Source organism: Xyrauchen texanus, chromosome 20 (genome assembly GCF_025860055.1).
Source record: "Xyrauchen texanus isolate HMW12.3.18 chromosome 20, RBS_HiC_50CHRs, whole genome shotgun sequence".
NCBI lineage: Eukaryota > Metazoa > Chordata > Actinopteri > Cypriniformes > Catostomidae > Xyrauchen > Xyrauchen texanus.
In genome coordinates, this window is record NC_068295.1 from 39,680,636 (window position 1) to 39,692,297 (window position 11,662).

General features: G+C 38.0%; 1 protein-coding gene across 1 annotated transcript in view; it reads left to right on the top strand.

Moving 5' to 3' along the window:
• Window positions 1-11,662, top strand: part of LOC127661112 (microcephalin-like) — a 68,243-nt gene that overhangs the window by 17,321 nt on the left and 39,260 nt on the right. Inside the window, exons 11-13 of the mRNA XM_052151686.1 lie at window positions 9,650-9,687; window positions 11,259-11,421; window positions 11,568-11,645. Coding sequence (XP_052007646.1) covers window positions 9,650-9,687; window positions 11,259-11,421; window positions 11,568-11,645 — 279 coding nt within the window. The remainder of the gene's footprint in view (window positions 1-9,649; window positions 9,688-11,258; window positions 11,422-11,567; window positions 11,646-11,662) is intronic.

Genomic DNA, 11,662 nt, shown 5'->3' on the forward strand with positions numbered 1-11,662 from the left:
TAATGATCAGAATTGGCCATGTCCAGAGGGTTTTTTTTTAATTTTCAAATTGTCATTGATTTTATCTAAACTTGTCACATCTCATATCATTTGCTAATGACAGCATACTGTAATACGGTACTGAAATTAGAAACAAGATGATATCATACTAATAAAATTTGTTTGGTATCACGATACTTTGTTAGTACCGATAAACCATGCAACCTTACTGTAATTAAATATAATAACAATTTATTAAAGAAATCTCTCACATCTGTGATGTTTTATTCTGCAGCACTTCATTTGATTAACATCGCCAGTGTTTCAAATTTTATTTGGTAAAAATAAATACATTTAGATAATTCTATTTTATTTGAATAAAGATTTAATTTAATTTGAAATAATTTTGATAAAATTGAATTAAGCTGTCGAATTCGAATGGAAGCTGTCGATGGGAATTCAGAAAAATAACCATCCAATAACAACAATACACGCCATGACCTCGTGTGTGTTTTCTTAAATTTTACGCCTGTTTGGCACATAAAATGTCCTGGAAATCTGTGCCTTGAAAAGAGTCAGAACCCTGCTACTGTTGGTTCCAGCTGAAGATGAAGTGTTTAGCCTTGCGCCTCTGTCCCCATGGAGCGGTGTAGCATGGCCCAGTAATGAGCGTAGTAATAGGCTTTGAAGCAGTTGTTATATGCACGTCTCTTTGTTGTCTTCCTGACTTCCTGTGTGTTCTCTTTGCGACTGTGACATGCACCTGGCCATGTTCTCTTTTTGCGTTCCCTCAGCCTGAACAAAACTCCCTACTACCGCAGAGTTTCATCTGTAGACACCATCTCTGTTTGATATCATTTCTGCTTGAACTGTGTCACTGAGCAAATTCAGCTTTATCAGAAGTTCACGTGGGGTTCATTCCATTGTGGTGAAGAATTCACAGATGGCGTTTGCCATTTCCTGCATTGCCTTACCTCATATATGATTTGAGTTGAATATACCAATTTGCGATAGCAGGTAGACTGTAGATGAAAGTATCGGAGTGAATGACCTCACCGTAGATCATGATGTCAGGTGTGATAAGTTTGGGAGAGGTCTCACTCAGCCATGAGCAGGATGTTGCTTCTTCTCTGGAATTTTGTATTTTATTTTTATTGAATTTTTTTGATGACAGTTAAAGTCACAAAGGGCCTGTTTACATTTGGAAACATTCATTTCTGGCATTCCGATCACAAGTGAGCCATGCTAAAAATGTGTGTAAATGGGCCTAAAGTTTTTTGTTCTCTGAATACTCTAAATACATTTGGAGCTTGTCAGAAATGCTACATTGTGACTACATTGCATTTGTAGTGTAAATGCCAATGTATCCTCATGCATCCTAGACAACAGAAAAGTGCTACCTGTTCACCAGTCAATCAACCACTGAACTAAAACAAGGTCTTGCCACCTATTTCCAGTTTATGGGTGTTACCAAGAAGGCTAATATATACCGTGAGTGCTCAGTCCTACTTTTAGCCAAACCACCAAGTCAAGGTCTTGCATTACATCAAATCCGAAAGTCCGAATTTTTTACTTTCTATTTGAAAAAGTGCAATAGAATGGCACTTGAATTCAGACCTACTCAAACTAAAAGCACAGTAACACTAAGCTTTGTGCATGCAAAATCATTTCGGACACTGCAATGGAAAGGATATTATGTCGCACTCGAGCTTCTGGTTTTATAAAAAAATTAAATATTCAAAATGTTAAAATATACCATCTACTTGCTTTCCTGCAACAATAAAAACATTTGAAATATGTATTTTTTGGACTGGCGACCTGTCCAGTGTGTCCCCCGCCTTTCGCCCAATGTTAGCTGGGATAGGCTCCAGCCCCCCGCGACCCTGTACACAGGATAAGCGGTTGACGATGGATGGATGGATATGTATTTTTGGTATTGAGCCAAGTGGTCAGTGTGTGATGTTTCAATCTTGTATTGGCCACATGTCTTCTAGTCATCCAAATTCGAGGGTGAGAGTTCAGCAAACTTGAGCTTTGGTACACAGCAGAATACTGTGTTTTTGGCATTACTGGTCTCCTGCATTCGGAAGTGTTTGAAAAGTGAGTGTAGTGTGAAGTGTAGTGAGACCACCCAAAGTCTCTTTAGAAAGTGAGTCCACTCAGCTGCCGCCTTTGGAACACTCCCAGGCAGCTATTTTATTTATGTAAATAACCATCATATATGTGGAGCTTCTATCTATTTGAATAGGGAAAACGGAAAACTCCAAAACAGTTGGTCAAGATTAATATCAAAGAACATATTTCAAATCAGCAGTATAATCTGACACAAATTGACAAGACTTATTTTCTGTATCCGTTGACTGTTGGTAGTTCCAATTTCTCCCATTTATTTTAATAGAAGTGGCCCGTCTCATCTAATAGTCTCTGCCGCACCTTAATACAGAAATTCACAACACTTATTTCGCCATTATCCAAGTGTATGACATCATGCGAACATGGTAAATCCCACAAACATGAGTTAATGATTAACATTACTTTAAACATTCATATTCACAATAAAACCTGTTTAACACATATTTGCAGCATCAAAAACAGTAAATTATCCTGTCTTTAAGTTTAAGGCAACTCAGTCCACTCTGCAGCTATCTTGGGAGTGCTTCCGAGTAGATTTTCTCTGTGAATACAGGTGGCATAAAAGTACAACACCCATCTACTTGAATGGGAGAAGACCAAAATCTCAAACAGTTGGTCAAGATTACTCTCAAAGGACATATATTCTAAATCGGCAGTAAAATCTGACAACAATGGTATCAAAAATTGTGCTGCTTTTGCTTAGATCACTCTAAAAACACTATTTGTAGGCAACTGAGATTCGTCCTCTAGTCACTACGCCACCATGAGGACTTAGAGCGAATCGGGCATTCCAAATTGGGAAGAAAAGGGTGAGGGGAAAAAGGCTATTGTTAAAGGGCAATTCAAGCATTACAGACTTGATATTTGAATATTCACGTGTTTTGCCACTTTGTGACATTGTAGTAGAGGTCGACCGATAGTGGATTTTGCCAATACCGATAGCTAAGGTGGTGGGAAAGGCTGATAACAGATTCATTGGCAGATAGTTTTTAAATTGATTTATAGCATATAAAAAAAATATTCTTTATTTACTGTGGCGGGCAAAGACAAAGAGTCCAAAATGAATACAATTCCAGATTTATTGTTCAACACAAACTCCCAATAGTCATCCGAAAAAATTAAGATTTGGTATAAACAAGCCTGAAACACAATATAGAAAATGTTTTATGGAAAATATGTAAAAAAATTAATATATATATATATATATATATATATATATATATATATATATATATATATTAAATAACCCAATTGTAATGCATATTTTTGGAACTGCAGTCAGTGAATTAAATACTTTAGAAATTTAAACTACTTCCTCATTATTTGGAGCAAGACAAACAATGTCAAATTAAATAAATATAAATCAACCTTACCAAAATGATAAATATAACAGTATGCCACATTTCAGTTTAAAATATTGTTGGCCAATATTATTATTATTATAAACTGCTCGAGAAACTTAAGATCATCTCAAAGAAATAAAACAAGTAAAAAAACATATCCAATGAAAATAAACACTTCTTGAAGAAAATAAATATAACTTCTTGAAAAATTAATAAATAAACAATAAATTAATTAATGCGGAGTTCAACTTTTAGCTTTCATAATATTGTTTTGTGTGCTTTATTTTAAGGTGGTAAAACATAATGTATTATGAGTGATTTATTGTCGTGCAAAACAGTTTGCAGATTAAATATTTCTGCTCTGTACACCATGTCACGCCTGTTTTAATAACAAGCACCTCTTCATTTTCTTGACCTCTTTGCGAGTCATCCCATTCTGTGGAGATTTATTTCTCCACTGGGAGTTTTGCAGGGTCAAAAATGATTGAGTAGCGCAAGTGATCCTGCTCTGAGTTTTCTTGTCTCTGGAGCACAAATATCGGAAAGCCTACTGGATTTGCACGCACTTCGGAGCTCCATACACAGCACGTGCCACAGTCACGTGAAACATGTCAGATGAGTGTAATATTTAGTGCTTTTAAAGCACCAAATGCATGATGAAGGTCTTTAAATTAGCTTGGGTGACCGCAGAAAAATTTTCAATACCGGAAAAACCCTGTCAATATCCCACTGATAGATAAGCCCACATGGATATTTTCATATCGCTATATAGCAATATCTCTATCGGTTGACACTTTATATCATCACCACGATATATAGTCATATTGCCCAGCCCTATTTCCAAAAAGCAACTAATAATTAATATACATTTTAAAACTGATATATCAGTCTACCTTTACATTGTAGAGGGGAAACTATCCAAAAACACTTTGAAACCTGCAAACTTTGACCTCTAAGACATTATGGATTGAATTAAGATTGAAATCGCAAAATGACCTTGCATGATTACTGCGTACTTCATTGACCACTTCAGTAACAGTCAGCGATGCGTGAGCTAGCACCACCCTCTGGCAGCTGTGTGCATAACACTCTAAGAAGCACATCAAAATTAGATCTAACGTTTATCATATTACAATTCAAATTGCAAGCTTGTCAAAGGGCTGTGCAATAGTTTTTGCATGGAACATTTTCCTACTTTTTTTTTTTTTTTTTTTTTTTTTACATTTGCCAGTCACATGCCTGTAGGACATATCAAGTAGCAATATCCCATACCTGCCTTCAGTTGGAGCATAGCATTTTGGTTTACTTGAAAATTGACAGGTGTGTTGACACTAAACTGCAGCAGAATACAGCTATACCAAAATTGTACAGTGTTACGATATTAGCAAAATTAGGTTCCTGACCCAGGTGACAAGGTACAAAAATTGGATACGTCCATAAACGCGAGATAAGTCATCAATATTTATGGTCAGTGAAGTGTTCGTAAAAGTTGTTTAAAAGCAATGTTTATTTTTGCATCTCTATATGTTGATGCCAGTGGTGCAGAAATTATTACCCACTTTGTAGATTGGCTTGCAATCTTTCAAATCTAATCTATAAAGCTTTTTGTTGGTAAAGGCCAAAACATAGGTTGACCCTCCTCTCTGTGAATAAAGGCCACATATCAGAGTGCGTGAACTGGCCACCACGGTTGATGTGTCATACTCTAAAGAATTTCCTTCATTTGTTTATTGAGTTTATTGGAAACAAGCACCCATTGAAGTTCACTCCAATTCTTTGTCCTGGGTTCATGCTCCTGTACATGTCCTGTGTTGTGCACTGGCAGCAGGTCTGTACTTCAGTAGTGACAAAAATAACTTAACAAATCAGCTCAAATCTCAGCTTGTCTTTTCCACATGAGTGACCTCCCTTTCCAGCCTCTTTCAAAATAAACCTTGGCTTGGCATCTCCTACCTTATAGCATCTTGCAGTCTTATGGATTTACTAGAGACATTATGTAGGGAATCACACATACATGAATGGGAGACATTGTAATCGGAGGGACTACAGGCACCACTGGATCGATGGTGCCTGTAGTCCCTCCCATCTTAGAGTTAAGAGTCAAACACTTTTTTGATAGAGGCAACGCAACACTGGAAGTCCCTTTGAAGTTAAAAGAGCCTGTCGCCTGTTTGTTTACTGTACAATGCACATGTGCTCAATTTATGATTATTGACAGTAGGGATGGGTATTTTTGAGTAATTTTGTAGTTGAGTACTCTGTCCCACAAAAAACATGTAATCGATTACTCAAATTACAATGTCAGTTAAAAATATCCAGTATATAAATAAAATTACCAAGAACAATTTTCAAAATAAGCTAAGTTCGTCAACCTATGCTTTTCTTTTGGGGAAAAAAAATATGCAATAATAATAATTAAAAAAAGATTTAAAAAAATAACTGACTTGGACTGTACTTAGAAACAAATAGAGCTGTTGTCCAAAAACCCAGAAGAGAATTCGCCGTTGGTTCCCTCAGGATTTTCCTATGTGTTTTATAATGGGGCTTTTCAACATATGAGTAAAATAAGGACTGTAGTAAACATTACTTGACGATATGTGGACATTTGGTCTACAACATACAGTAAATTACACACAGTCATACCTCAAACGTGAATTTGAAGCCGTATTGAATTTAATAAATTTTTTAAACACAAGGCAGCTTCAGAAAACGTGTGTGGTATGAAATAGTGCAATTTATGTTGTAGAAACTTCCAGGTATTGTCAAGTTATGTTTACCACAGTCCTTATTTTACTCATAAATTGAAAAAACCCCATTATAAAAACCCATAGGAAAATCCAGAGGGACCCATGGCGAATTGGCCTTATGGGTTCGTCTATAAATGAACATCATGGCTTAACAGCTCTATACCAAACTGCATTAGGTTAATGCACATATATACTCTGAGTCTACATAAAGGCTATCACGTTTTTATCATTTCGCATGTTATTATTCAGAAAACAAAAATTGGTGAATGTTAGCTTTTTATACAATGCACTCTGCCCTTGTTAAGATATTTAACAGACATACACACATACTGATCTGATAAGCGTCTGAGTTTCTCGTAATGCTTCGCATTTCATTTCCACCATAAAAACAGATCCTTGTCCGTTGGTTTGAATGACTCCAGCAACAGCCAATAGAGTATTTGTATTTAGAATATTTGGAGTAATTCAGTAAGAATCAAAATATTACAAGTATTGCCACACTTGGCTTTGCTTGAAAGCACAGACACCATCATACCTTCTCTCATGCAACACCTCTTTGACATATTGTAGTGGACTCAGTTGTAACTGTAAGATTTGGTGAGAGATTCAGATGAAAAGTACAGTATAATTTAGCATTGCCCACGGCAAGCAAATGCGCAAAGTAAAATCCATTTGCAATTGTGGCAAGGCGGAGGCCGGGGTCGTTATTCTGCACACCTGGCCCCTAATCAGGCTAATTAGCCCTCGAGAGGGATAAAGGTCGACCGAAGACGGCAGTGCGGCAGAGAGAGAGATTTACAGACCGCTGCCCTACACCTGTGTGTGTTTGTCTTTTTATTTAATTATATTTATATTGTCGAGCTGGTTCTCACCTCTTCCTTCCATTAATCCCTTTATACTGGTGCCAAAACAAGAGAAGGAGGGGGGATGTGCCATAGTGGAGTTCTCTGCACTACCATCCACCCCAAAGGGGCAGACACGGCCATCCAACAGAGGACGGAGGAGCCCGGCCGCCTGGAAGCAGAGGAATGTCCTCCGACTGCGAGGGTAGCAGGGGCTCCCAAACGCCCGTCTGGAGCGGTTACCGCTGCCAGGGGCGGAAGGCATGCCCCTCCCCCTGGAAGGGGTGGGGGGGTGTACTTCATGCCGGGGGCTCCAGCCTGAGAGAACAAGGGAGGAATGTGGCAGGGTAATAAAGAGGGATAAAGGCCGACCGAAGACGGCAGGCCGACACCTGTGTGTGTTTCGGTTTTTATTTAATTAAATATTATTTATATTGTCAAGCCGGCTCTCGCCACCTCCTATACGTGATTTTTAATTGTCGACTAGCTAGTGCAGAACGATTACTCGATTGGTTTTGGAGATTTCTTTCATCTGGAAATAGCTGCCCAGAGATGTAAACAATGTGGCCGCCAAGTGACATGCCTTAAAGGGATTTTAGATTTACTCAAAGAAAAAGTTGGGGGTTATTGCAGTGTTTGTTTTGCGCAGGAAACTTCTTAGAATGACATTTATGAACACAATGGCTTTTGCCCAGAAACAAAAGAAAGAATCTCCAGTTGACCTTCCAAAAAACCATTGCTGTCCAGTCTTTAGCAACTGTTGGTGTCCGCTTTATTGTCAGACTGTATTTTACTATCAGATATTTTTTTTATGCTTGTCATATACAAATCTATTTAGTCCCGTGTGTCTGACTAGTTTAACACTGTTTTCTAAAGAGGAGAAAATTTGCTGAAGTAACTTAATTGATTCATGCTGAACCGCTCCATCCATCCATCCATCCATCCATCTTCAACCGCTTATCCGAAGTCGGGTCGCGGGGGCAGCTGCTCCAGCAGGGGGCCCCAAACTTCCCTATCCCGAGCCACATTAACCAGCTCTGACTGGGCGACCCCGAGGCATCCCAAGCCAGTGTGGAGATGTAATCTCTCCACCTAGTTCATGGGTCTTCCCCGAGGCCTCCTCCTAGCTGGACGTGCCTGAAACACCTCCCTAGGGAGGCGGCCAGGGGGCATCCTTACCAGATGCCCAAACCACCTCAACTGACTCCTTTCAACGCAAAGGAGCAGCGGCTCTACTCCGAGCTCCTCACGGATGACTGAGCTCCTCACCCTATCTCTAAGGGAGAAGCCCGCCACCCTTCTGAGGAAGCCCATTTCGGCCGCTTGTACTCGCGACCTAGTTCTTTCGGTCATGACCCAACCTTCATGACCATAGGTGAGGGTAGGAACAAAAATTGACCGGTAGATCGAGAGCTTTGCCTTTCGGCTCAGCTCTCTTTTCGTGACAACAGTGCGATAGAGCGAGTGCAATACCGCCCCTGCTGCCCGACTCTCCGGCCAACCTCCCGCTCCATTGTCCCCTCACTCGTGAACAAGACCCCGAGGTACTTGAACTCCTTCACTTGGGGCAAAACCTCATTCCCTACCTGGAGTACGCACTCCATCGGTTTCCTGCTGAGAACCATGGCCTCAGATTTAGAGGTTGAACCGCTCTACATGATTAAATCGTGTAAATTTGAAGCATTTTTTTATCAGTGTGTTCCAAACCAGTATGAATTTTCATCTTGTACAATGGCAATGTTCAGTGCCTCTTTTGAAAGCTTAAATGACCCAAAAGTATCATAAAAGTAGTCCATGGGACTTGTGCATCATATTCCAAGTTTTCTGAAAAAGTACATCGTTTTTGGCAAGAAACAACACAGAATTTGTTATGCATCAGTGAAAATCTTGATGTCTCCTGCATGTTCCTGAGTGCTGTGAAAGACTTGTTTATAGGGACTCATTGTTTATATGGTGTTATAATGAAGGAACTAAAAACAACTCAATTTGAATCAGAAATATGGTATATTTGACATGAAATCTTCAGAGGCAAATTATTCCAATTGTAAATGCTGTTACAACATTCCCTTTTCTTTTTTTAACCACAGAAATATTTCCTCCTAGAAGAGTTGTACGTCAGATTTTACAAGTCATGTCTTTAACTTTTATTAACCGGAATGATCATGACACCTGGCCATGCATTTGTGTCATGTGTCAGAAAGCATCTTTGTAAACATGTTATGTATAAAGCAGTTTGAGCCGCTTGCTCACTGATGGATGTAAACCTCAGCTTCCTGTAGGGGAATAGAAAGGAAGGCCGTTCATGTGTTTGTACTTTGGAGCTGTTGTACAGGGGACGGATGAAGCTGTGCCACACTGTTCTGTGCTTAAACTGCTTCCCCTCCCCGTATGTCCTTGGGCTTTTATTTCCTCTTCGTTCACCAAATATGCAGATATCCTGCATGTGTTTACTGGTTTATGCTGCCTACATCAAAACAACAGCTCAAGAGTACGTGTATCATAAGTGCTAAATGTTAGTTGCATAAAATAAAAACTTTCATTGTATTAGTGAACAGAAGTGAAGTGCAAAACATTATATCAGCTCTTTCTCTTTCTTTCTTTCCAGAAATATAGATCCCTGGTAATGACAAGCATGCCCACTGAGTAAGTACAGTATCTGTATTTGTCTAATCTTTAGTTCTTTATCTAACAAATGACATTTATGTCATAATGTATTCACCCTCATGTTGTTTAAAGCCGTATTACTTTCTTCTGTGGAACACTACTGCAAATAAGCTGTTAGAAGTTTAGACACTGACAACCTCAGTCACCATTCACTTTTAATGTATGGAAATTAGATGCAATGAAAGTGAATGGTGGCTGAGGCTAACATTCTGCTAACATCTATTTTTGTGTTCCACGGAAGAGTGAAACTAATACGTGTTTGAAACAAATGGCTCATTCTTTAATTTATGGTACATTCAATGTCCTTTGATGATAAGTATATATTTTCTAACCATTTTCTTCAGAAATATCCCATTTTATCCATTAAGGGAAAGCATGTTATAATATCACACAAATATTTATATATATATATATATATATATATATATATATATTAGTTCTATCTGTCTAAGCAAATGATCTAACTTTTTATAAGTTTTGAGGTTAAAGGGATAAACTTGTTCTCCTGCAAAAACAGATCTAAATCAGTGATTCTCATCTAGTTTTGCTTCAGGACCCATATTTTTTACCTTGGACATCAAGTGGCGACCCAAAATGGTACCAACCTTCTTTATCAATCAAAAGTGAACAAAAATGTCCTTAAAATAAAACATTTAATTGTTTTTATTAATATTTATGACCTGCATATAGTGCAAAATTACACTTTATGAGGTGGTATTCCTTAACATTATAATTAACTATATTATTAATAATTATTATTATTATTTGCATTATTAACATATTAATTATTAATAACACGAACTAACAATAAATACAACTTTTCCTGCACTTTATCTTGATTAATGCTAATTTGGGAACACTTTGCAATGAGGTTGTATTAGTTAACATAAATGCTTTAGGAATCATTGACTAACAATGAACAAAATATGTTTTAATTATAGCATTTATTAATCTTGGTTAATTTTAATTATACAAAAAAATAAAACCGTTGTTCATTATTAGTTCATGTTAGCTCATAATGCATTAAATAATGTCAATATATAAAAATGTCTTACTATATTGTAAAATTAATATTAACCAAGATTAATACATTATTAGCATGAATGTGGCTTTGTAATTTTCTCAGCACCCAGTATTCACAAATAAAACATCCATAAACCACATTATGGTGGGCACAATCCAATTTTATCCATGTTGCAAGTGAGACCAAATTTTATGCAGTCTTGCGTAGTTTTGTTCATGATTTCTGAGGATAAGAGAATGTCACGCAAACCTGTCCATGTTGACATCTGCCTAATTTGCACCAAAATACATGGAGCACATCCTTTAATTTTAATATGAAAAGCCTATTTCTATTGCTGTCCTAACTATACTCGATTATATCAGACAGCAGACCTTTCTGAACAGTGCTGCAATCCACAAGACCTAAAATATACTAAAAACACCTTTACCTGAAACCTTTGGAAGGTGTTAGGTTTAAGTTATGTAATGTTTAAATATGATATACCCATGTGGAAATTAAGACGATTTATGTTTTGTGTGCGTTTTAGGAAGCAGGAGGTCGTCTTCCAGTTGGTCAGGACTCTGGGTGGCTTTACAGTGGTAGATGACGTGTGTGAAAGCACCACTCATGTGGTGTCCGGCAGCCCACGACGGACCCTTAATGTCCTGTTGGGCATTGCACGAGGCTGCTGGATCCTCTCCTTTGAATGGGTGTGTAAAGTCCATATGGCATTGCATGTATTCAGGAGTAAGTAACAGTGATGCGTTTGTTCCAAGAATTGAAGGACATCATTCCGGTAGAAGATTGAGATGAAAATTTATATGTGGTTTTATAATTTTTTCCCTTATCTGTGCAGATCTTGTGGTGTTTGGAGCACAGGCAGTGGGTTCCTGAGGAACCTTATGAGCTTTCGGATCATTTCCCTGCTGCACCTGTGAGTACACACATTTC